General features: G+C 37.2%; 1 protein-coding gene across 1 annotated transcript; it reads left to right on the forward strand.

Moving 5' to 3' along the window:
- The first annotated feature begins 2687 nt into the window (after positions 1–2687).
- Positions 2688–22710, forward strand: LOC129281327 (long-chain-fatty-acid--CoA ligase 5-like). The gene is made up of 13 exons (XM_064113359.1): positions 2688–2901; positions 5919–5970; positions 6660–6733; positions 8790–8867; positions 10016–10150; positions 10799–10884; positions 12538–12592; positions 16227–16322; positions 18121–18282; positions 19269–19385; positions 19744–19887; positions 20599–20700; positions 22183–22710. Exons 1-13 carry the CDS (start codon positions 2692–2694, stop codon positions 22390–22392), a joined length of 1521 nt encoding a protein of 506 aa, XP_063969429.1. The 5' UTR covers positions 2688–2691; the 3' UTR covers positions 22393–22710.
- Positions 22711–27234: the final 4524 nt, after the last annotated feature.

Consider the following 27234-nt stretch of genomic DNA (forward strand, 5'->3'; position numbering starts at 1 on the left):
CCATAATTGTGTACTGTCTTATACTTCTTTGAGTGATATTTGACGAAGTTGAGTTTGGAATGAAGGGATTCGTGAAGCAATTTCTTTACACACTCTAAACCAAATCAGTCAAAAATGACTAGTTAATCGAGTCAGCTGGGTGCAACTGCTATTTTAGTCATATTTGACTATTTTCTAGTTGTAAGTATTTCTGACTAGAATATACGTCAGAAGTGTGACTAGACATCATTTGCACCCAGCTGACTACTGATCTAGTCAATTTGACTGATTTTTTTAAGAGTGTACAGAAAGTTGAAGAAAGGGTCAAGAATAATGCGACGCATGTTGGTGGATAATAATAGTGTGTGTACATACAGTATATATTATTTGGAGTGTGTGAAGAATTGTGTGCGTGGTGTTTGAAGGTAATGGTTTTAGTTTGATCTCGAGTAGTTCGTATTGTAGCGAAGGAATGATCAAGGTCACAACTTGCAGGAGTTGCGATGGATTGATATTGCAAGTGACCCCTTTCCTTTATCTTTTTTTACTGCATAAATTAGATAAATCGCATTTTTTTCGTATGATATAAATCCGGGCCCCATCTTACAATGGGGTTACGATTGATCCAATCAACTATATGGAAATCCATCAATGTCAATTTTTTTCGACAGGAACTTTGCAAAATGTCCTTTGTAAACGAAAAGTAGCACACTTGATTTTGAAAAAAACGATTAATGTATGAATATACAATGATAGTAATAAAATATGTTGAACATACGCTTTAATCGTTGCTGGCTTCCCATAGTTGTGGTTGATCGGATCAATAGCAACTCTTTGTGAGACGGGGCTACGATGATTGAGTGGGGTATGAAAGATGTAACGAATGGTAGACTGAGCGGCAGTGTGGTATTGGAAACACCGAAGGAGGGGCAAATTTTACCCCCATTTCCAGTATCACTTTCCCGTCAAATTTGACAAGCATTATAAAGGTCATCAATCTTCTGTCAGATGGCTCTCTTCCCCCCCCCCCCTACAAAAAAATAATAGAATAAAAAAATAAAAAAAATCAGATATGCTAGTGCCGGTAGTAATAGGTTATCTTTAATTTCTTGATTCCTTCCTTTCGTCTGTTCTTTTCTTTATCATAATATCTCTTCTTCTTATTCAATTTCTTCTTTTTCTTCAATTTGTCCCCTCCTCTTATTCTTCTTTTTCTTCTTCTCAAGCCCTCTAATTTTTTGTTGTTTTTGTTTCTTGTTTTACTAACTTTAACTTCATTTATCCTTGTTTTTCTTCTTCTTTTTTCTTCTCCTTCGTCCTCGAACTCTTATATTTCGAATCAACGTTGTCTTATTTATCTTGACATTGGTGTTGATCATTCGTTTGCCCATTGCATATTCATGAAGACATTCATAATGATAATAATACTATATATAGCATTTATGAGGCGTCATTATACATTTGCCTATTCAATGGCGTACTCTATATCACCCTAGTCTACAAATGTAGATCCACATCTGCAGTGTGTGTACCTCAGCTGAGTCAACGAGTCTGCATAGCAGACTAGGTCTATACTGAGGCTGCTCGCTTCGCTCGCCCTTTCAGGCTGGTTTGCTTCGCAAACCAGCAGATCCCACCTCATGAGCCATTCAGAGTCTGCATAGCAGGCTAATATCACCCCGGCTATGATATAGCTCATAGAACTGTTTCACCGAAATTTTAAATGGCCATCTCGGCCAAGTGTTACAAATGAAGGTGAATGGTCTGTTCAAAGACAACAGTGCCGTGGTAGGATTCGAACCACGTTCCTTGCTATATACAGCCTGGATATATTTTCACTACGCCCCTAATCCTATTCTTCTTCATTATTATCATCACCACAATAAATTTATTTTCTTCTCCGTCTGCCTCTTCTTTCTCAAATCGTTGTTGTCTTATTTTTCCTAAGGAACCCTGTATAAGTAATAATTTCCCTTTTTTCTTTAATATTTTCACCTTTTTGTTAATCCTTTGCTTGAGGCCCGGGGGGGGGGGGGCCACTTACATTGACGAGTGGATACCATGCGCGACCAAAAAAAACACGTAAAAAGGATTTTTCAAGATAGGGCACGTTACGTACGTAACGTGATAAGGGTGTCAAAAACACAAAAATATTGAAAAAAGGGTATCTATTTCGCTCGGAAAAATATACGTGTTTAGGGTCAAATATGCGGGGATGATAAAACAAAATCAAAATGTTTTATAAAGGATGTCCTTTTTGCCTCAACACTACGTGTTTAGAGTCCGATTTGCGCGAGGTGTGGAAGGTGGGGCCGTACTAAACCAAAATAATGGTGTCTAAAGGTAAAACCGACGACCGACGGACGCGTGACATAACAATAAAATATCTCTGTACTTGTTTAGGGGTTCATTTCAGGGAATACTTGCTAAGAGTATCGTTTTGTTTCCAATACTTGTTTAGGGGTGCATTTTCAGAATATGGAAAATACATCGCTGTACTTGTTTAGGGGCTCAGTTCTGGGAATACTTGCCAATAGTATTTATTTCCAATACTAGTTAAGGGTAAGGTTTCACACGCCAATACTTGTTAAGGGGTGCATTTTCAGAATATGGAAATTACGTGTTTAGGGTGCTTTTCAAGACCCCGTGGTCGCGCATGGTATCCACTCGTCAACCACTTTCATTAGCTTCCCCCTTATTTTCACAGCATTAATGTCGACCCTGATCGTCGACAACGTGGACAAAGCGACGTCCATCATTGATCACGTGGATGCAATGCCCTCTTTGCGGGTCGTAGTCGTCATGGACCTCGATGATGAGGGTACGAGTGACATCAGACAACGATACACGTCACAAGGCATCAAGCTATGTACGTTCCAAGAGGTTTTGAGACACGGAGCACAAAATCTTTCCGATGTCATCGTAAGTGGCGCTATTACAATATATAGGGACAACCCGTGGGACAACCAACATGACCAAGGGGGTGACAGACTTTTGCTTCTGCGACAATTTCTCTGGGTTTTATTTTGTCGTATATTTAAGGTTAGGGTTGCAACGGGATTTTATGTCAGGATGAAGGTAGAGTACAATATCGAATCCAGTGCTGGAGTGAGTTATTTAGGAAGTGTGTGGAATTTATAGCGGAGCAACTGCCGGAGCAAAATGAAACAGGCAACCGGTGCCGTTAGGATAAAAAATACTTTGTATGGTATCTATTTGTAAAGGCCACTACACAGGCACACACCTTGCGATAAGTATGCTGATTTTGGAGTAAAATTTGGTGAAATTAGATGCGAATATTGAGGCATGAAACCTCTTACTCTGTAAAGTTCTAAATCATCGTAAGAAGACTGATTATCAAATTTATGAACATGCTACCATCCTTATTTAGAATAATAGAGAATTTAATATCTAGTCGTAATGACGTCACAGATTTCGCACGATGGCTATGTCTACGATATAAAACCATTTTGGCCTTTATTCCTAAATAAGGTCTTTGCATCATCCAAAATATTTATATTAGTATTCATTCAGTTAATTTAACTCGCAAATTAAGAGATGATATTCATTCCCATTTTCGGGAAATAAGCAGAATGCGGTTTTTTTTCTCCAATATTGGATCGTGGACCAGGTGTGCGGAGACCGTAACACTGACGGAAACTATACTTCAGCCGCACATGGGAGTATACAAAAATATAAAAATCTGACAAATTGGACTATCCGTGGCTTTAATTGGCTGAGCAGCGCAGATATCATGCTGTTAACATTAACTGTAGGATAATGACAACATATTAATCATGATGTTAGGGTCGACAACCGTCTGAAGAGGTCTCCCCAAAGACATGATGAATGCTGGGGCGGATCCAGCTTTCGCCAATAGGGGGGGGGGCAAAGAATATGTTTTTATTTGTTTCTTTGAAGGGATAGTCCTAATAGTCACTATATACCTTTATTCTTTTAAAACAACATGATAATCTCATAAGCCCTATTTAAATAGTGCAAGCGCGAAGCGCGTGCTAATTTTTTTGAAATTTTCATGTATTTTGTCCTGATGATTGAACATTCCTGGCAATGATTGTGATCATGAACAAGATGCGTATGTAAGTAAATAATTACTTCGAGCGCGAGCAGAAAGTTTCAATATATATTCTAGCCTGATCGAAAAGGGACCTGTTAAGGACTCTTTGCAGTTAGCCATGGAGACAATACATATTTCAACAATCTAATAATGCGAGCGCCAAGCGCGAGCTGAAATTTTTGTGACGTTCTGACCTAAAAAAATTGAATTCTAAGCACTTTTTTGTAATCATGAACAGGATAGGTACATGTATATAACTACGATTGATGCGAGCGCGAAGCGCGAGCAGAAAATTTTTGATATTCTGATCTGAAATAAGAACAAGCTGCTTATCTCAATAAACATGCGTGTGCGTGTTTAAGATTAAGACCTAGAATATGGGCATTCTAAATCAATTTTTCATCATAAAAATCAATAATGCGAGCGTGAAGCCCGAGCTGAAAATATTTGATATTCCGATCTGAAAAAAGGGCAAATTTACGCACTATTTCAAGCACTGTTTAGGAAAATTGTAAAATGGATATGGATTGGACTTAATAAAAGATGCGAGCGCGAAGCGCGAGCTGATATTTTTTCTTATTATTTTGACATAGGACCGAACAATCGTCATCGTATGAAAATGATATTCCTCATTTTAAGCGCGAGTTGAAATTTGTCGATATTCCATTCTGAAAAAGGGGCACTTTAATTATATAGGAATTCATAAAAATGTTATGTTATTAATTAATCAAATAAGTCTAATGAGAGCGCAAAATTTGTTATCAAGGCCTGAATACTAGACATTTTTAGCACTTTTGTAATCATGAATGTATTGCATGTGTAAATATATTTTTAACATTTGATGCGAACGCAAATCATGAGCCGAAATATTTCATTGAAAAGCTGTCACGAAAAGAGGATTTTAAGAAGTTTGTTATATAATTATTATAGAGGTATACATAACTCAATCAAAATGTGAGCGCACAGCACTAGCTGATATGTTTTGACCTGACAATCAGACCTGAAATGGGATATTTTTAGAACTTTACGGAATACACGAAGAGGATAGGTACTTGACAGATTAAATAATATGCGATCGCGCAGCGCGAGCTGAAAATATTGATATTCAGACCATGACTGTGACATTTTATAAAGAACTTTTTTTCAAATCAATTTGTAAATTAAATAAATAATGAAAGCTCGATGTCCGAGTTTAAATATGTTTTGTATATTGACTTAATACTTTAAGCTCTATATAAGCCTATTGAGCAAGATATTTATCATCGATCAGGCAAGGCGAGCGCGAAGAGCGAGCGAAAATTTTATATAGTGACATTATTTTTTTTCCAATTCTTCCCCCCATCTCATTTTATTCACTTGTCTTCCTCCTCTTATTTTCCTTTTCTTTTTCTCGTATCTTTTACCTTTGTTTTATTGTTCTTGTTCTTTTTTCTTTCTTTTTTCTTTTTCTTTCGTTTTCTTTTTTTGCTCCGCCAATTGGGGCGCGGGCCCCCTGCCCCCCACCTGGATCCGCCTATGTGAATGGGTATATTTGAATGGTTTTCCATGGTTTTAAAATATTTTTAGTTGAAAAATTGATAGATTGAAAGAAGTAAAAACAAATTCTGATCAAAGCAACGAGAGATGGGGAAGATGAAATGGTAAAAGGGAGGTTAAATGGGAGTCTGGGAAAAATAATAACTGAACTTTTTTATTTGTACACGAGAGGTAGAAGTAGGGATGGTGCATGTAATTAGGAAGGGGGTTTGAGATTGGTACATTTAGGTTGAAAGGCGAGGATGTGACTTTTAATTAAAAAGATGTGAAAACAACACAGTTTAAAACATATTTATTATTAGTATTTAATTTTTTTCCTTGTCAGCTTCCTTCACCAAGTGATATCAACACAATCTGCTTTACCAGTGGGACTACAGGTAAGGTCGAACTTAATACATTTTTAAAAAAGGGTAAAGGAGTCGAATGGATGGGATGATGAGAAAGAGATGAAGCAACGGGAGGAGAAGAGGATGGGGGTAGGAGGAGGGTAAAGGAGTCGAATGGATGGGATGATGAGAAAGAGATGAAGCAACGGGAGGAGAAGAGGATGGGGGTAGGAGGAGGAGAGGAAGGAGAATGAAAAGAAGTAGAAAGAGAAGGAGGAGGAGAAGAAGAAGAAGAGGAAGAAGAAAGAGAAGGAGAAGAAGAAGGAGGAGGAGGAGAAGTAGAAGAAGAAGAAAGAGAAGGAGAAGAAGGAAGAGGAGAAGAAGAAAAAGAAGAAGGAGAAGAAGGAGGAGGAGAAGAAGAAAAAGAAGAAGAAGGAGGAGGAGAAGAAGAAAAAGAAGGAGAAGAAGAGGAAGAAAAAGAATGAGAAGGAGGGGAAGAAGTAGAGGTAGAGGAGGAGGGGAGGAGAAGAAAAAGAAGGAGGAGGGGGAGGAGAAAAGGAAGAGGAAGAGATGATGATGGTGGTGATGGTTATGATGATGATGATGAATGAATGATGAATGATGAATCTAATCATAACGGTAAATATATTCATAGCAGAAGAGTTAAGTTAGTTTGTATTAACTTGCATTTTTTCGGGATTCCTTTTAAATCCATCTTGTTCCTTTCTCTTTGTTTTAAGGTTTACCGAAAGGTGTTCCTCTCAGTCACAAGAATCATATCGCTAACCATGCAGCAATATTCTGTACTTTTCAGGTAAATCGAGATATTTTGTGAATTTTCCGAACGGGGAATAGAGAAATTCAGCGGCGTAAAAAGGGTCGGTGGCCAGGGGGGGGGGGGGGGCAAGAGCAAAAATTTTCCCGATCATATCGTGATATGAACAGGCGTAATGATGCAACGATTTTGAGAAGGCCAGATATTGCGTATCGGGCAGAATTTATCTTTTCAAAAATTGCGAGCGAGCGAGCAAAAAATTTTGGACATTTTAAATACCAAAAAAAAATCAAATTTTGTTATAGATTTCGACATGATTTCCAGAGAATAAAATATATCATTCTTTTCTCTTTCCATTCCTTTTTTTGTGGTCTGTACCCCACTGTGAACAGGATTCGTTGCCGCAGTAGCGTGAAGAGTACAAAAACGAGGGGCACAGTATGGCGCATGTGCTAAAAAGCTGCTTAATATAAGTCCCGAGCGAAGCGAGCGAGGAAAAAATCACCTTTTCATGAGAATCTTACTTTGAGATATTTTTTGACATTATATTCCGTAAAGAAAATCACTTTTCCTTTGCTTTTCTTTCCTCCTTTTTTTTTTGCTCTTGGTTGTAGAACTTTTGTGGCCATGGCAGTGCAATGCGGTTGGGGTCTTGATATCAAAGCCATTTAAACCTCGCAGATTGCCGCTATTTTTAATCAAATCGCGGGTATATACAGAATATAGCTTTTACACAACACATTTATTCAACCCAGTTGCGTAATGAACCAAATATTTTAAGGGGGCAAAACAAAGCAATGTGGGAAAATTTGTAACAAGTCGCTAGCGAGCAAAGCGAGCTGCAAAAAAAGTGCCTATTGAAATTAAATTCTAATTGTGTGATAGATTTTTCCATTACATTCTGCAAATAACACATTTCATTGTTTCCATTAATTTCATTATACGTTGTCTCCTATAATTATTTCCTCTTGGGTGTGGAACCAAGGCCCCCCGTGCCTATATGCCAGTGATTGAACGTAAAGCTTAATGTAGGAAGGGTTCATACAGGGGGGGGGGGGGGTGCGTTATAGAGCCATTTGAATGTTATAGATGAAGAGCCCCTATTAAAGGTCAAAGGTCATTTAAGGTCAATGAACTTTGGCCATTTTGGGGGCATTTGTTGAATTAACATCATTACACTGAAATTGTGTTGGTCTAGTTCATAAAACTTGGACATAAGAGTAAACAAGTATCACTGAACATCCTGTGTGAGTTTCAGGTCACATGACCAAGGTCAAAGGTCATTAAGGTCAATGAACTTTGGCCATATTGGAGGTTATTATTAAATTGCTGTCAAAATTTCCTAAGTTAATGGATATAGTTTATGAATTGTGGACATAGGGGTAATCAAGTATCAATGACAAGTCTTATGTCACATGATCAAGGTCAAATGTCATTTAGGATAAATGAACCAGTCCTGAAATGAACGTAGTATTGTATTATTATATGAATGGTGTTTTTTGTGAATTATTATTTTATAGTAGTTTTCAAAGTCAGCACTGCTGCTATATTGAATCGCGTAATGCAGGTGAGACTGCCAGAGGCGCTCCACTTGTTAAAAATATAATTAAAACCAAATTAATTCAAAGCGCATCATAACTTCACTTAAATAAATGCTTTTTCAAAAATATTTTTCGTTGTGAAAGCTGAAACACTTTATTAATTTTATTATTTTCATCGTTTATGTAAAACTTTTTATTTATTAATTTCTCTACTATTGCCTGGTTAATATTTTTTTCAGTGCTATATTTATGTAAAATATTGATTGTCGATGTTGTAATTGTAATATTTTTTTTGCACAGGGCACTGATGATGAAAAATATTCATTGCCGATCTTTTGTACTTGTATAGATATGTCCCCCAAAATACATAAACGAATAAATACTAGATGAAAAAAATATGTGAATAAATAAACAAATAAATACACAAATCAATCAATCATTAAATAGATAAACAAATAAGTAAATAAATGAATAAAGAAATATGTAAATAAAGTAAGAAGTAAACCAATAAATAATTATATGAATAAATAAATACTTTCTCTTCTGATAAACAGGACCATGAATTGGCGGATCCTAATGACATTCATCTGTCCCTTCTACCATGTCCACATGTCTATGAAAGAGGTAACATTGTAAGTATATGCCAACATCATAAGTGATAACGATATATCGACATCAACGAACGGAAAGAGTGTCAACACTTTACTACTACACTTTACAGTATTGTTGCGCCCTCTGTGTTCGTTGGTCGACACCTAATAGGGAATTTTCGCAAACGCTACGTAGACGCTTTGTACAACGCACCAATTCCCTTGAAATGCACGTCAGGTCACCATGGACGGCTGATATGTTTTTGTCGAAAGTTGGTGGACCGGGACAGGCGGACAAGCTGATCGTCCGAAGATTCGGACCCAGACGAAAAATTGCAAATAATTATATCGACAGTCCAGAGTCCAGGACGACTCTGCTGATTTGATTCACCGATTTCGACCGAGGCGGATTTGTCCATCGAAAGGCTTGTGGCGAAATATTCTCTGCGCGCGTAGAATGCGTAGTGATTGCAAAAACTCCATATTACGGGATGTTGATGTAAGACTGTGGTATTATCTCAATTCGATGGCGCATTCGAGACTTTTTTCTCTCTCTTGTTTTTCTTTTCCTCCGCCAGAGATGGAAGGGGGCGGAGAAGTTTATTGTATAGGTCACGTGGTATCGATACTTATCAATCCCCATTTCCTCAGCTGTATTTCTAATTTAAATTACAGCTATTGATAACCTCTTTTTCATGACTACACCCTTAAAATAGTTGGGCAAAATGATCAACTTTTAATCAACTCTGGCCAACATAATGTCCACACAACTATTGGTTAAAATCTGCCCAGATTGGGTAATAAAAACTAATAATTTAATAAATTTGCTCAATTGGATAATAATTGCCCAGAATTTTCTTTTTTTACCAACAATACATTACCCAACACAGTGGACAGTATGTTGCTCAACGTTTTAATTGTGTATATAGTTATGGTATCAAAAATTTGTTTGTTTATGATATTTGATTTTAAAAGATTTGCCTTGATATTTACTTGAAATGAAATTAACTTGAAACTTTATACATAATTAACATTTATTTAACTAGCTCAGAATCAGAAAATGACTGATATTGATTCAGTAAAGGGACTGCTAGCTTTTAATTTTTTTCTATTTGATGATATCTACTGACGATTACGAAAAAATTGTGAAGACATAATTATTTCCCGACTTCCTTTCCTTTTCTTTGCAGTACAATATCATGATAAAGGGTGTGCAGATCGGGTACTTTAGCGGTGACATGTTAAAACTCGTAGAAGATGCACAGGAGTTGAAACCTACAGTCTTTACTGCAGTACCAAGATTATATAATAGACTCTTCGATCGGGTCAGTAGAATGATACAGTTTGTATTGTCAACCGTGTTTGATTTTAATGCATTGATAATTTGCAAGTTTTGTTGTCATTTATGATTTTGATCATAGTGGCTCCTATTTTCCAAATATGTGACAACAAGCAACAAAAGAAATTATCTTCACTTGTCGACAGGAGGGAGCATTTTCCCGTATAGTTTTTTTTTCTGCAAGCAAAATAAAATCATAACATCTATCGTGGGGGCCCAGTTTTACATATTTTCTATTATTGCCCCCCCCCCCTAAAAAATCGCACTACTTCCTGAGGGGTGGAAACGTCATATACATCAACATTCCAATACCAAAATATTTTGGTGTCGAGTTTATTCTAGTTTGTGAGCAGAGGTAATGTTTAATAGATGCAAAGATGAAACAAAGTTATCAAAATGATTATATTGCGTTCATCAGTAGATTGTTTGCTAGTTTGAATGACGCGAAGAGCGTCCATGGCTCGATCTTTCAAAATTTTCTATGAAAATCATATTTTGGATTAAAATTCTCAAATTATGAAATACATTTACATAGTATGCGAAGCGTATCATGCGACTTGAAAGGCTAGACAAGAATAAGAATAAAACAGTAATAAAAATGATTTTTAGACATCTAATACGCATTATTTTTCAGATCAGGACATCTGTTGATAATGGCAGCGCCATCAAAAAAGCAGTTTTCAACTACGCTCTTAATCAGAAAATGAAAGATTTAGAACAGTAAGTGCACAGTAGATTTTCTTTTTTTTCATATTGGTTTGCAGAATATGTTACTTCATCGAAATCACGAAACGCACGAGAGAAAAACTCATATCTAAATTAGTAAATCGACAAATTACATAACTAGTGGTTTGGTATTGTTTTGGTAAGATCTGTTTGGGGGAGTGAAAGTTCGCTATTCCGAAGGTTCGTCATTCCAAAAGTTCGAGATTCAGACATTACAATCAGAAGATTCGTTAATCCGAATATTTGTTATTCCAAAGAATAAAAATTTCATTTTCAGTATATGGAACCTTCAGTAAAAACAAACCTTATTTTAATTGACAGATCAAATAACTTTTAGAATAACAAATAAAAAATTATTTTCGGATTATCGAACCTTTTGAATAATGCTACCGATGTCGGGATTAACGAACCCCTTTTCATTTTCGGACTAACGAACATCTTCGTACATGAAAATTGCGTGTTCTTAAACACAAAATTGATTGATATGTAGTTGTTCCTTTTCTAGTTAAGGGGATGGTCCGGGCTGAAAATATTTATATCTCAATACATAGAGTAGAATTCAATGAGCAAAATGCCGAAAATTTCATTAAAATCGGACAACAAATAATAAAGTTATTGAATTTTAAAGTTTAGCAATATTTCGTGAAAACAGTCGTCATGAATATTCATTAGGTGGGCTGATGATGTCACATCTCCACTTTCCGTTTTCCTATGTTATTACATAAAATCATAATTTTTTCATTATTTCACATACTTATGTGAATAACGTGTCTCCCTTATAATGAAATAAGTTGCAGCAATAAATATCTAAAGCACTATTCAGTTGTCAATCCAATTTTTCTAGTTCTTGGAGGAAAAAATTTGAATAAAACTAATTTCATATAATAAAACACAAAAGAACAAGTGGAGATGTGACATCATCAGTCCACCTAATGAATATTCATGACGGCTGTTTTCACAAAATATTGCTAAACTTTAAAATTCAATAACTTTGTAATTTGTTATCCGATTTTGATGAAATTTTCGGCGTTTTGCTCAGTGAATTCTACTCTAATTATTAAGCTATACATATTTTCAGCCCGGACCATCCCTTTAACTACGATAATAATAATAATACCAACATGCTTAGATAGCGCATATCACTGCCAAATGCGTCCCTATGCGCTTAATTGGATATTATTACCCTGGCTTTAGCCCCGCAGCCTTTTACAGCGCGGTGGCATGTCAAGGAATAAATTCCTGCCAGGTACCCATTTACCTCACCTTGGTCGAGTGCAGCACAATGTGGATAAATTCCTTTCCGAAGGAAATTACGCCATGGCTGGGATTCGAACCCACGACCCTCTGTTTGAAAGTCTGAAGACTAATCCACTGGGCCACAACGCTCCACATACGGTATATATAAATGATAAATGCCACGAAGGAAATAAATTAGTCTTAACTCACATGTCTCACGTGTTTGAAGATAATAATAATAATAATAATAGCTGTATATTTACCCAGGGTAGCCGCTTCAGTTCCGAAAACTGTTCTCCCAGCGGGCCCTGCTATTATTACCCCGTTGATATTCGGTCAATGAAAATTTCATTAAATCATGATTTCAGTAAAAGAAAAATTTAATGTCTTGAATTTCTTCCTTTATCAAAGGGGTACGCTGAGCCGAGATACAATCTGGGACAAACTAGTTTTTAAAAAGGTTCAGGTAAGTAACTACGAAATGGGCGGGGATGTGCCCTTCAAGGATTTATTCAGATGATTTGTTCCTTCTTTATTGTGTTTAAAAGACTCTTTAATTTGGCTGGAAAGATCCCCCTTTCCCCGAAGATCTCGCTACCAAAATCGACAAATACGTCAACCACATAACATAGTCTACAAGATTGTATATTTGTTCGTTCCAAAATTATTCAACTTTATTTTTTCAATTAATTATGCAATTTTATGAATGAAATTCGAATTTGGCTGTTAATCTAAACCCCTCAAAAAAGTTTAGAAATCTGAGTTTGGCCATTCATTTGTCTCAACTCCTAAGTTTACACAATGCAAATTTGACATCATTCATAAGATTATTTCATTTTCTTTAAAATGGTACCATGCTTGTTATGATCATGCCATCACGGAAAGAGCAGGATTCAAGAGTGTTGGATGATGTCTGATTTGAAAAGCTGCAAAACGAGCAGAAATAGTCATGAAGGGTCAATACAAAACATGATTCTTTTGTCTGTGTCAGTAAAGATGAAAACCCATGCAAAATTAAGCCCCTGCTTCTTCATTTTTGTCTCACCTGCATAGCAGAGTGAGACTATAGGCGCCGCTTTTCCGACGGCGACGGCGGCGGCGGCGTCAACACCAAATCTTAACCGAAGGTTAAGGTTTTGAAATGACAGCATAACTTAGAAATATATGGACCTAGTTCATGAAACTTGGACATAATAGTAAGCAAGTATCACTGAACATCCTGTGCAAGTTTCAGGTCAAATGATTAAAGTCAAAGGTCATTTAGGGTCAATGAACTTTGGCCATGTTGGGGGTATTTGTTGAATTACCATCATATATCTGTAAGTATATTGGTCTAGTTCATAAAACTTGGACATAAGAGTCGTCAAGTACCACTGAACATCTCATGCGAGTTTCAGGTCACATGACCATGGTCAAAGGTCATTTAAGGTCTTTGAACTTTGGCCATTTTAGAGGTAATTATTAGATTGCTGTCATAACTTTCAAAGTTTTTAGATATAGTGTATAAAATGTGGATATAGGGGTAATCAAGTATCACTGACAAGTTTTAGGTCACATTATCAAGGTCGAATATCAATGAACGTAGTATTGTATCATATGTCTGGTGTTTTTGTGAATAATTATTTTATAGTAGTTTTCAAAGTCAGCACTGCTGCTATATTGAATCGCGTGATGCAGGTGAGACCGCCAGAGGCAGTGGCGTACCGTGGGTCACGGCATTGGGGGGGGGCACCAGCAAAAATTTCGAGTCACTTAGGGAGCGCGCGAAGCGCGCTCAGTTGTCAGGTATACTGACCTAATAGAAATATTTTAAGGACATGCAGTGCCATTAAACGGATATGTATCTCACTGATTAAATAGTGCGAGCGCGAAGCGCGAGCTGAAAATATTAGATATTCAGAGCTAAAAAGGGACATTATAAGCAATTTTTTGTAATCATGATACATAACTGTCTCGCTAAACAAACAATGCGAGCGCGAAGCGCGAGCTAAATTTTTGCATATATTGACCCTAAACAGGGAAATTTTAAGGACTATATTTTAGAATCCAAGAGTGGAGCGTTGTGGCCCAGTGGATTAGTCTTCTGACTTTGAAACAGAGGGTCGTGGGTTCGAATCCCAGCCATGGCGTAATTTCCTTCAGCAAGAAACTCATCCACATGGTGCTGCACCAACCCAGGTGAGGTGAATGGGTACCCGGTAGGAAGAAATTCCTTTAATGCTTGTGCGCCTAGGCAGCTCAGCTAAAGCCGGGGTAATAATAATAGCAGGGCCCGCTGGTAGAACAGTTTTCGAAACTGAAGTGGCTACCCTGGGTAAATATACCTATATTATTATTATTATTATTATTATAGTATAAATATCTCATCATAGTCATCTAATGCTAGTGCCATCCTTTGCTGATTTTGTTAGAATTACATCTTAACACAGATCATGAAGCACCTTTTGTAGTCATTGTAATCATGATTATCATACGCATCTTACTAATCATATACTGCAGGTGCGAAGCGCTAGCTGAAAATTTAGGAAATTCATACCTGAAGAGATGCATTCTAAGGCTTTGTTTGTAGGAATTCCCTAAGACCGTACGTATTTCACTTACCAAATAATGCGAGCGCGAAGCGCAAGCTGAAAATTTTGTATATATTGACCCCAAACATGGATATTTTAAGGACTATGTTTTTTAGGAATCCATTAAGAGTATACATATCTCACCATAGTCATCTAATGCGAGTGCCAAGCGCTTGCTGATTTTGTTAGAAATTAGAATTACATCTAAACACATGACGCACTTTTTGAAGTCATTGTAATCATGATTATCATACGCATCTCACTAATCAAATACTGCGAGCGCGATGCGCGAGCTGAAAATTTAGGAAATTCAGTCCTGAAGAGGGGCATTCTAAGGCTTGTTTGTAGGAATTCACTAAGACCCTACGTATTTCACTAACCAAATGATGCGAGCGCGAAGCGCGAGCTAAAAAATTTTGATATTCAGATCAGAAAAATCGTCATTTTAAGGACTGATTTTAGGAGTTCATGAAGAGCAGAAATCTCACCAATCCACTAATGCGAACGTTAGCACGGACAGGAAATGTTTTATATTAAGACCTTACAATAGGGCAATCACTTTAAGTAGTCATAAAAAAGAAGAATATGTCACTACATAAAACAATAACTCGAATTGCGAGGAAAAATATATATATATAATATAACATTATAATGAACAATAATTCTTTCCCCACTACGTTTTTCTTCCTTTTTCCCTTTTTTCTCCTTTTCCCCGTTTTTTTTTGCCAGCCAATTGAGGGGGCACGTGCCCCCCCATGCCCCCCCCCCCCGTAGTTACGCCACTGGCCAGAGGCATTCCACTTGTCCATGTTTTGTTGTGGTTTATGTAGTGATGGTTCTGTGAGATAACATGGTTTGAGTCGCGGTTTGAAATACCCATGCATGTTTGTTATTTGTTGCTTGTGCAGAGGTGTGTTTGATTCCATGTTTATAATGTTGATACATGAAAACAAAAGAAAGCGCTGAGAAACTCGCTCATCACCACGGAAAAAAGAACAGTGACTTTCAATATTGTGTCATTTTGCCACTTCAATTTTGACCTTGCCCCACATTTCAAGGCACTGCACCTCCATGTGAACCATAATCATATCATGTAGGGTATCATTTTAAAGAGAATTAAATGATCTATTCATTGGTATCAATCACACATTAATATTTACTAAAACTAAGGAGGGATCATGGATCAAAGTCAGATTTCCAAACTTTTTTGAGTTAACAAACAAAGCCCCAGAAATGCTTATTTTTTGTTTGTTTCTGATAAAATAATGCACAAAAAAAAAAATCGGTACCAGATGTTCTCTTATATGATTTATTTTCATGTTTCTTGATTTTCGACTTTTTGTTTTCTATTGTTTGTTGGCTACACTATTCCGATCATAAACAACATGATATTAATTGATTTAAATCAGTAAAAGGAAAAATAATGATACAGTAATGAATTTGGGGGTAGAAACAGACTTTGCATTGGATTTTTGTTCTTCGAAATATGCGTTATAGTACTGAACGAATGATATATTTCGGATCATTTAGGATATTCTAGGTGGACGGATTCGGCAATTGTACACAGGTGGTGCCCCGATATCTGGAGAGGTTATCACCTTCCTCCGGTGTGCTTTTGGCTGCACGGTAAGGGACATGCCAACAATTTAAAAAATATTATTATACAGTGCGTCCCACAAAAAACGAAACCGAGATTTATCGATGATTAATCATCTTAATCACAAATACAATGACCTACCATTTTAAATTCTGAAATTACTGAGATTATTCTCATTCACGCATGAGTGAGCAAAAACAATTTGAAGAGGGGATACCAAAAAGTCATTTGGCGGGCTGTATCTGGGTTTCAAAAAGAAAACCACATTTTAAAAAGGATCAATACCTGCTCTTTAATTTGATACCTCAATTACAGAAAATGGTCAGGAAATAACAAAGTTCTAGTTATTTGAAATAAGACTTGAATTTCAATAATTTCATAAAATGAAATGAGGTTTTACAGGCTTTCATTCAAACTCACTCGACATTCCGTTTTGTTGACGATCAGCCATGCATTAAGTCTTTTGATAACCATGCGATAGCTTCTGTGGGAAACCGGTGAAAGCACGTTTATTTTATGAAATTATGGAAATACAAGCATTATTTCGAGGGAACATAACTTTTTTACTTCTTGACCATTTTTTGTGATTAAGGTATCAAATAAAAGAGCAGATATTGAACTTTTTAGGCATGTGATTTTCTTTTTGAAATTCAGATACCCCTCGCCAAATGAGTTTTTGGTATCCTTTCTTCAAATTGTTTTTGCTCACTCATGCGTGAATGAGTGGATGAGCCGTGGTGTGGTGGTTCTGACTCTCGCCTTGTAAACAGAGGGTCGTGTGTTCGAATCCCACCGCGGTCTGGCGTCCTTTGGCAAGGCGTTAATCCACACTTTGCCACTCTCGACCCAGGTGCTAAATGGGTACCCGGTAGGATGTGAAAGTCATTGTAGCTTGTCCAGTACTGTGTGCGCCTCACCGGCGACTGACTGGAATACTCCCCAGGGAGTGGAGGATGTGCACATATTGTGTGCGGGAATGACTGATTGAATCCGATGACCGGGGTAATAATATATCTGTAAAGCGCTTAGACACGTCGTTCCGATGTATTAAGCGCTATATAAAAAAACGGATTATTATTATTATTATGAGGAATAATCTAAGTAATATCAGATGAAAGATGGGATTCTAAGCTTTACGTTGGTAGGTCATTTGTCTATTGTATTTGTGATTAAGTTATGATAAATCATCGCTTAATCTCGGTTTCGTTTTTTCTGGGACGCACTGTATACTTTATTTATTTATTGAAGCCTCTCTAATGAAATACTCAGGAAGGAAAAATGTAATATCATATTCTTTTTATCATCTGCATTTACACTCGTTCAATTGTAGTAATATAGAGAGGAAAAGAGATAGAAAGGGGGAATTCTTCTTTTGTAGAACAAATACATTTTAGAATAGAATGATTTGCCTTGTTTACTTTTTCTTTTTTCTTACTATTGCCCACTCTCTACATTTCAAAACAAATTAAGCGTAACTGGGAAAAGTGTTTCAGGAAACTGACTGACAAATTTGCTCCGCTAGGATTCCAGTAAGAGTTGCAAGTGAAAATCACTTGTTGATTTCATGAACAAGTTCAAGATGCTGTGATAGAATTCCTCATTGAAATAGTTGCTGGTGTTGTTGTTTTTAGGGTTTATGGCGCTGTCTCATCGATCTCTGATAGTTTACGCTAGGCTTCCCGTATAGTATATTTGATCCTCCTTTTTATACTAATATCCTTACATATTCTCACAGAGAGGACTGATAGCAGTCAGTCCCTTGTGTATCTGTTTTAGATTTAAAACTTTTATCACATGATCATTGAAGTCACCTGGTTTTATCTACAGTTCGTGCAAGCCTACGGTCAGACAGAGACGACAAGCTGTATTTCACATACCCTCCCGTGTGATATGACAAACGGTCATATCGGGCCTCCCGGGGCTGGGATGGAGGTCAAACTCGTCGATGTACCAGAGTTGAACTACTATGCGGCAGATAACAAAGGAGAGGTAAGATTGAAGAGATGGTAGTTTATACGATTCTGGTTGCAGTTCTCCAGGGTTGATGATGAAAATAATGGAGAGAATGAGGGGTGAGGAACTGACGATGGCAATAGAGATGATGTTAGTTGCTTTGGTAGTGATGGTTTTGGTGGTGGTGGTGAAGGTGGTGGTGATGGTGGTGGTGGTGGTGGTGGTGGTAGTGGTGGTGGTGGTGGTAGTGGTGGTGGTGGTGATGGTGGTGGTGGTAGTGGTGGTGGTGGTGGTGGTGGTGGTGATGGTGGTGGTGGTAGTGATGGTAGTGGTGGTGGTGGTAGTGATGGTAGTGGTGGTGGTGGTTATGGCAATAGTGGTGATGGCGCCGATAATGATGATAATAATGGTGAGGGATCATGATAATATCATTTGATGAGGATTATGAAGACCTTGTTGTTGGTAGTGGTGGTGGTATTAGTGGTGGTAGTGATGGTGGTAGTGGTGGTGATGTTGGTAGTGGTGGTGGTGGCGGTAGTAGTGGTGGTGATGGTGGTTATGGCAATAGTGATGGTGCCGATAATGGTCGAGATCATGGTAATATTATTTGATGAGGATTATGAAGACCTTGTTGTTGATGTTGATGTGATGATGGCGATGAGGAAATGTTCTTCAATACGATTATCATGATCATAAAAATGATCATGATGATGAAAATGATGACTCTGTGCGCTAGCTACCCGGGAAACTTTATCTTAATTGCACACACGGAATATTTCACTCAAGTATGTATGTGATACATTGTAAAAGGCTCTCGTTAGTGTCCCTATTATGTAAACACGTCCAATTCAGGGACCACGAAAACTTTTTTTCCCTTTCCAAAACCGTATACAAAAACGTAAACATGACCATTTGATTGTGATTTTTGCATGGTCTTTCAAAACCGTTCCGCGGTCCCTGCGATGTCTGCAAATTGGTGATCGATTCTCTAATGTGTAGTACGAATAATACTTATTTTTCAGATCTGTGTGAAAGGAGAGAACGTCTTTGATGGTTACCTTGACAACCCAGAGTTAACAGCTGAAGCTATAGATGATGATGGTTGGATGCACTCCGGTGATATAGGAGAATGGACAGAGGTATGCAATATTCTTGTTTTAATCACTTGATTGTGTACTTGTTTTTGCATTAATATGCACTAATTTAATTCATTGTTCTTTATCAATATCTCCGTCATGATTTCACTCATTCATTCCGTTTACGATACGTGTTAATTATATTGTTATCCACTCAGTCAACCTGATATTAACTTGTTTAATCTTTCACGTCTTATTCATGATCTGACTTCTTGATTGAATAAGATTAATGAAGAAATTCCTCATTTGTGTATCTATTCAGTTTATCTCTTAATTAATCTCTCTTTTCATCATTCCATGGTCTTATTTTGGCTGTAAACACCTTCTTTCCTCATGATTTTTGTATTTGTTTATTTAACAGACTGGGACACTCAAACTGATAGACAGGAAGAAACACATCTTCAAGATGGCTCAGGGTGTTTACATTGCTCCAGAAAAGATTGAGAATACATTAGTTAGGAACCCACTGATCCAACAGGTCTTCGTCTATGGGGACAGCACTAAGGTGAGAAGAGTACGTGTTTGATGATGACAACGATGATGACAAATCATATCATGAAGACGAGGAGGAGTAGGAAGAGTATTGTGGGGAAAAGAGAAGAGTAAGTGATTGGTGGTCATGGTGGTGGTGGTGGTTATGGTGGTGGTGGTGGTGGTGGTGGTTATGGTGGTGGTGGTGGTGATGATGATGATTGTAGTGGTGATGGTGGTGGGGATGATGATGATGATGATGACGATGACGATGACGATGATGATGATGATGATGATGATAGTGGTGATGATGATGATAGTGGTGGTGGTGATGGTCGTGATGATGATGATGATGATAATGGTTTTACCGGTCATGATGACGATGAAAATAAGGAACATGTAGATGATGAAAGAGGTGATCCTCAAATGTTGCATCTTCGTGGTAGTTGCACTGTCTTGCATCAAAATAAGTGAGGTACACAAATAAAAATATTATTTATAAGAAGTGTGATATTATTTTAACAATTATATGGGCGTAATAATGATGGTGAGGATTTTGATGCAAATGTGTTAATGATAATGATGATGATGGTGGTGGTGATGGTGATGATGATGATCTTGTTATTAATGATAACTTACTTTATCTCTGCTAGGTCTTGTTTAGAACACGTTGGATAATCTTTAGTATACTGATTCAGAAAAAAATCGTCTAGATAATAAGACCGTTGTTTTTTTTTGTTTATAGGCTAATCTTGTTGGTATCGTGGTTCCTGATCCCGAATCATTTCCTGCATTCGCAGCTAAGGCTGGGGTGAAGGGCTCATTCTCTGAAATTTGTCAAAACGAGGTAAAATACTGTACTGATTTCCTAGTTATGAATTTAATAATCTTATAGTCATTGTATGAAATTACTTAAATTTGATTTATGTAATCATCGTTACTCTCTGTCCAAACCGGTACTGTTTTATAGACATGAGGATGGTTAGTGTAACCATTCATAGAGATCTTGCAGATGAAGATATCACGTTTTGTCGTACGACCGTTTGCGACTATGTGGCGATGATATATTTTGCATACGATTGCAACATCGCTAATATTATCAGGGCACGGCTAATTATGAAAGCCCTTTATGGTATGGCTCCATCATCTGTCAGGTCAAACGGTTTCTTAATGAATAATGATATGTTGTTACATGAGTGTGTTAACTGTTAAGTTTCTACATTAAAATCATTAGAGGCCCGTTAAGGAATAGACATCTGAAATGCTCATTCCCCCCCCCCCCCCCCTTACCATCAACAGCCAAATCGGTCTGACGAAGAACAACCTCTAAATACATTAGAAGATGATGATAAAACAATCATAAACTGTACAAATGATTTTTAAAAATCAATGTCTTTTTATCAATGCCACAGGGTCTGCTTTAATGATGCAACTTTAAACCTTCCCGTTTAGAAAGGTGCAAAGTCGCCCCTATTAATAACGGTGCATCAGATCCGAAATTTAATCCTGTAGTTTGATATTTAAGAAGTGGAACTGATTTTGTATTTAATTTTGGCAGCTCATATGGCCGGGGGGGAGCTGCGCTGCGAGGCCACCCTTGAGATCTCGGCCATCGAGATTGCACCGAAGATTGGCACTCAGGTTGTCTGTGACATAATCTACAAAATTGTATAGTAATTTCTTTAATGCAAATTGTTATTTAGTGATTATGCTAATTTATGCGTAATTAGTATGCAAAATCATAATTTTCCTCCGTAAATAAAGCTCCCTAAATCCCTAAATATATAAAAGAAACACTTTGTAGTGCTCTTAGCAAATGTACGTGAATAAAAGTGCGATATCATATCAATTTCGTATGTATTGTATTTTTTTTTTTCAATTCTTATGTATTTTTCTGTTTTTTAGCCTTCTGTTTTTCCTTTTTTTTCGATGGACTTTGTCGGAGACTCGTTTGAGATCTTAGGCAGCATGAAATAAATCCATTTAGACAAACAAAACTAAGAATAATCATACATTTATGATTTTGGGTTGATAACACAATTACATTTATTTTGTGTAATTTTTGGTCTGACATGCACTTACGAAATGTTGCGTAATTTCGGAATCGCGTACCTGGGTGTCGCAAAATTCGTCTCAAAAGATGCGCAAGACTTGAAAATAAAAAGTCAGCAAGCGGCGCGGTTAAGAGGAGGGGGGGGGCTCGGAGGCCCTCGGATAAGGTTAAGATAGATAGATAGACTTCGGACATGCACCATGCACCCACAAATAACCCTCTGAGAAACTCTACAATTCATTTCCTTATGGTGTGATTCTTTCTCCATTCAAACAGAAAGCGAAAGATGCGCTCCTTGCATGGCTCCAGGAGTACGGAAGGAGAAAAGGTCTCCTTGGCTTCGAGGAAATGAAGGACATTCGGCTCCATGATGAACCCTTTACAGAACAGAATGGTTTACTAACACCATCTCTCAAAAACAAGAGACCAGATATCGCCAAGGCGTTCGAAGACGAGATCAGAGATATGTACACCACTCTTGAATGAACTTTTTCGTGTGACCGATTGGTGTGTTTGTGTTTTGTGCCAGAGTTGAATGGAGTATAGGAGATAGCTAGATGGAGAGAGAGAGAGATAGAGAGAAGTGGAGGGGTGGAGATCGAGGGGAGGGAGAGAGAGGGGGGGGGGAGATAGGAGAGAGACAGATTGAGAGAGGGAGAGAGAGATGGAGACGGGCATGTAGAGAAGGGGAGAGAGGAGGGGTAGACGGGGAGAGAGACAAGAACATAGAGAGAGAGAATTAAACAGGCGAGTCGTGAGTAGGCAGCTTTCATGTGAACAATTTAGAGAGAGGTGGGGAGAGAGAAAGAAAGAAAGAGAGAGAGAGGGGGGAGCAGTGGAAAGATGAGGATTTGTGATACATTATTGTGTGCTTCTTTCTATATGTGTGTGGGTGTGTGTTTATGTGAGGAAGGGTGTGGGTGAGGGTGTGTATATGTGTGTGACAGAGAGAGGGGGTGACTATACAAATTGTGATATGAAAATAGCCTTCAAATGTAGAATAGTACATATTTTGTAGATATACAAATGTAAATATGGTCAAAAGGATTATCGACCAGTCTAAAGAGACAGTTTAACAAATTTATAGACAGCTGAAATAAAACAATAATAGTGTTTAAAAGTTTACCAAAGCCAATGACATAGAAATATGCGACAATACAATGCAAAAGTTAATGAGTACAGTGAATATTAATGGATATTTTCTTGTCTGCTTATGTGCTGCAATGGGAGTTGGTTTAGAATAAAAATATGTCTGAAATAATATCAGGTTTTGTCCATACTTCATGTTATTACATAAGAGGTAGGACTGACACCAGAAGAATTAGTCAATGAATAGCAATGTAGTTTTGTTTTTTGGGGTAAGAGGTAATAAATATTGTGTAATGAAATATAAAAAAATGTGAGACCAAAATAACAGTTTTTGTATTCATCATTAGTTTATTTACATTTTGGTACACATATTAATCCGGTTTCCAATGTGTGAAATATGGAGATTATTGGTATTAATTAAAAGGGACCAGTATTTGTTCAAGTTTCCACAAGAGTACATTTCAGTGTGAAATTCAAACAAGATATATATGCATATACATGTCTATATCTTTAGCAAACGTTTCCATCATTCGAATCCCTTCGTGCTTTTAAAGGGGAATTCAGGATCATGAAATACAAATATATAAATTTCTATATGTATTCAAGTATCATTTACTGATTCAGGTTTTATCACACTATCGTTTCTTAAAAAGGTATTTTTCATTTATAAAACCCTTTAAAATCCACCTATCATACAAATTATTTATCATACATTTGTATACTAAACTGTATATATTTCTACTGCACACAATTTGATAGACCTGACATAACACTTTCAGCCCTTCACACGGTTAGAAAAGTCGTAATTTGAATGATGATTCCAGTGAAAAATAAGGCTAATGGCGAATTTTTAGCAAGTGTGAAACCAAACTAGAAAATGATTAGAATCACGAACGCTAATCACAATCAAGAATTCAAATTCTACTTCGGAGGTGAATTCCAGATAAGTTGCACTCAAATTGCGAATTTTACGTGTGAAAGGCTTGACCTCCAAAACATCTTTTGAGGGAGGAGCTTACGTGACCTTTCAATCACTTCCGTAGATAATTTAATTGTCATGCACTCATCGTCGTTTAAAGACGAATTGCAATCATTACAATGATGATTCAAAATTCACGTGTGAAAAAGCCCTTTGCTAGCCCAACACTATTCAATCTGGGATCCGGTCTTTCGATTCCGAAATTAGTCACGATTTCGCCTTTGTATACTTCGTGCGGCCCCTTCAAAACAGGTTTAAAGATATTTTGAAATGTAAAATACAGTTAACAAACAATATGTTCTATAAAATTATCACATGTAGTAAGATGAAATATACATTTTTCTCGTTATTAACTCAGGGTGATATAATATTCATATTCAACTGTATAGGCTGATGATTCGATTAATGCATCGACGCACTGCGAACGCACTGTTACTATTTCCTAGCAGGAATATACCATGAACAAATAGCTATTATATATATGTTTAAGTGCTATACGGGTATTTACTGCCTTACTACCATAAGTCATTTTATTGATGAAACTGACACAAGGTGGTTTCCGAAGAGGACCAGACCTTGAGGTGTTAAAATTACACCCTAGAGATTGAAAATGACACCAAGGAGTGTCAAATGGCATTCATATAGCTTTTCACTGGAGGATCCGGGGGGGGGCACAGCCGGCCCGTCCCCCTCCCCTTGAGAGCCACAATTAAAGTTTGTAATGTAAAAATGCCATTAAAACAGAAGTGTGCCCCCCCCCCCCCCTTTGGAAGTGAATACTTTTTTTGCCTTGTCAAATTTTTTCGTGGACGAAATACCCTTAATTTTTGGTTAAAACCCTTCTTTTTTATCTTTTTTCTTCTTTTGCTCGTCAAATTTTTCCATGGGGCAATGTGCCCCCCTTTCGAAAAATCCTGGATCCGCCCCTGTAGCTTTTGTAATAACATATATCGGGACGCCGTTACTACTAACACCAAAGATGTTACACCGGTCCCGTTACTTACAACGATTTAACAGCGGTGTTCTTTCTAACACTAAATAGTTAGCATTGTTTTTTATCAGGGTCCCGTACTCCCGTAACACAAGTATAAACGATTAATTGTACTGTTGTTCATTCTATACGACATATTGTACAGTATACAAATATTCAATGTTTATGAGTGCGATTTTTCGAATATTACATGAGCGTGCGAGTTGAAACAGTCTATATCCTTCGTGGAAATCAGCACTACGAGCATCGCTAAGCTTTATACTACGGGGCTTAAGTCATAAATGTTACATAGGTTATTATGTAGATTCAAATCAGTGATTGGTCAATACGCCATCACATGACCATAGCTGCGAGGATCGCATTTGTTATATTCTAAGTTTTGACGTCACCTCAGAATTTCGGCGTTATATTCACTAAGGTGACGTCACTCGCTGCTTACAATATATAATACAACAGATATTGCCTGGTCTATTTTTTTAATAAATAACATTTCAACTCCCCTCCGAAGCTATATTTTTCCCTCGGGAGAATAATTTGTATTTTCCCTCAGCGCTGCGCGCTTCGGGCAAAATATAATCCCTTGTGAAAAATATAAATCTGTCGGGGAGAGGAAATGTTATATTAAAACTCTAGGTAGGCAATATCTGTATAATATTTGTTCATACGTTATGATTGGAATTCAATGCATATGATAATATGTGAAGTATCTGAATAATTACTTAATCACTTCCCTTGAATTTTGATATTTGATTTCAGAATGGTTACAAAATTAAAGTAACCTGAAAGGATATCGTTACAAAAACTGTTTGCTTGACTCGTTTACTTGATTATCTTCTGTTCATTGCCATTGCATGTTGCATTAAAAATTGTTTGAATGTTTGTAAATAAACTTTAAGGAATCTTGACGAATTGTTGAGAAATTCAGTAGTCATTATTGTGTGAGAAATAATGGACCAAAAGTAGAATGAGAGAGGGGGTTTTCATTATATGATCATTGTTCAGAAAACATATATGATCGTATTGGTAACTTATATGAATGGTACCTTGTGTAATAGAATAAAATGTTCAATTAATGTTTCAATTGTGTTAAAAACATCACTATAAGACATATAAGTACAAATGCAAGTTGTGTTAACACCGATTTCAAACCGATAGAACAAGAAGAATTTATGTCTACCTCAAAACGAGATGTGTTGAATAAAAAACGTGTTTTTCAGTTACCCGTCAGATATCTGAATATTATTAAAGATTGTTTACAGTACTCGATAAATTCATTTGACACGCCCAGTAAACTAATCAATCAAATATGGCACTTCATCGAGTCTCGATTGGTCAAGAGTTTCTCTGATGAGTGCGGCATGCCCAGAGACAAACAAAATGACAAATCAGTAAAAAGTCTATTACGTAACGCGGTCTTTTGTCCCCCCCTCCACCCCACCTAACTGCCCGAGCCCCATCCTCAGCCTCTCCGTTCGCGCGGTGAGAGCAAACGGAAATCAAATTTCCGTGGGTGAGAGGTGTCAGGAGGCGGAGTCAAAAGACCAAGTTATGTAATACCCTTCTTCACTGATTGGATAACGTTCGCTGTCTTTGATCATGCCACGCCCACTGGAGAAACTCTCGACCAATCACGTCTCGAGGACAGTTCACCTATAAGGGGTCAATCAGATAGAAAGCAGAGTAGACCTGGGGGGCGTTTCATGAAAGGACTTGTCGGACGTTTTATCCGACAAGCCCCATTTTATCCGACAGTTACCATAGTAACAGTACCTCTCAGCCAATCAACATCAGAGAAAGATGTCAGATCTGACAACTTGTCGGATGAAAATGTTGATGAAACACTCCCCTGATGTTGTTTTGTTTTTTACAGTGCTGTCATTCAAAAAGTTATAAAAGTTCCATTCATGTAAAATAACATGACACTCATTATTTTAGAAGGTGTATATTTATATACAAAACTCTTAAGCGTGATTTGTGTTATGTAATGCGCAATAAAAGTTGGGAAAGTGTCTATTTAACAACTTGAAATTACATTGACGGAGCAATGTAAGGTGCAAATAACCGGGAGCTATAGAAGAAAACACAGTAACGATTCAACAACAAAATGACATTTTTATTTATAGTGAAGTGCTATTTAAAGAATCTGTCCAAGATAAGAAAGAAAAATGATAATCGATATGCCGATAATCTAACAGTATATTGGAAATGGAAGTACAAGTGGGAGGACTTGATTTATGATCTCGTTATGGTTTAAAGAAAGAAAAATAAC

This window comes from Lytechinus pictus, chromosome 18 (assembly GCF_037042905.1).
Source record: "Lytechinus pictus isolate F3 Inbred chromosome 18, Lp3.0, whole genome shotgun sequence".
Classification (NCBI taxonomy): domain Eukaryota; kingdom Metazoa; phylum Echinodermata; class Echinoidea; order Temnopleuroida; family Toxopneustidae; genus Lytechinus; species Lytechinus pictus.

What these genes read in the sequence shown, in the direction of transcription:
- LOC129281327 (XM_064113359.1), top strand. Translation starts at nt 2,692, where the DNA reads ATGTCGACCCTGATCGTCGACAACGTGGACAAAGCGACGTCCATCATT. An exon ending in AAAATCTTTCCGATGTCATC is followed by an intron (nt 2,902 to 5,918) that starts GTAAGTGGCGCT and finishes TTTCCTTGTCAG; the next exon opens with CTTCCTTCACCAAGTGATAT. An exon ending in TAGTTTTTAAAAAGGTTCAG is followed by an intron (nt 12,593 to 16,226) that starts GTAAGTAACTAC and finishes CGGATCATTTAG; the next exon opens with GATATTCTAGGTGGACGGAT.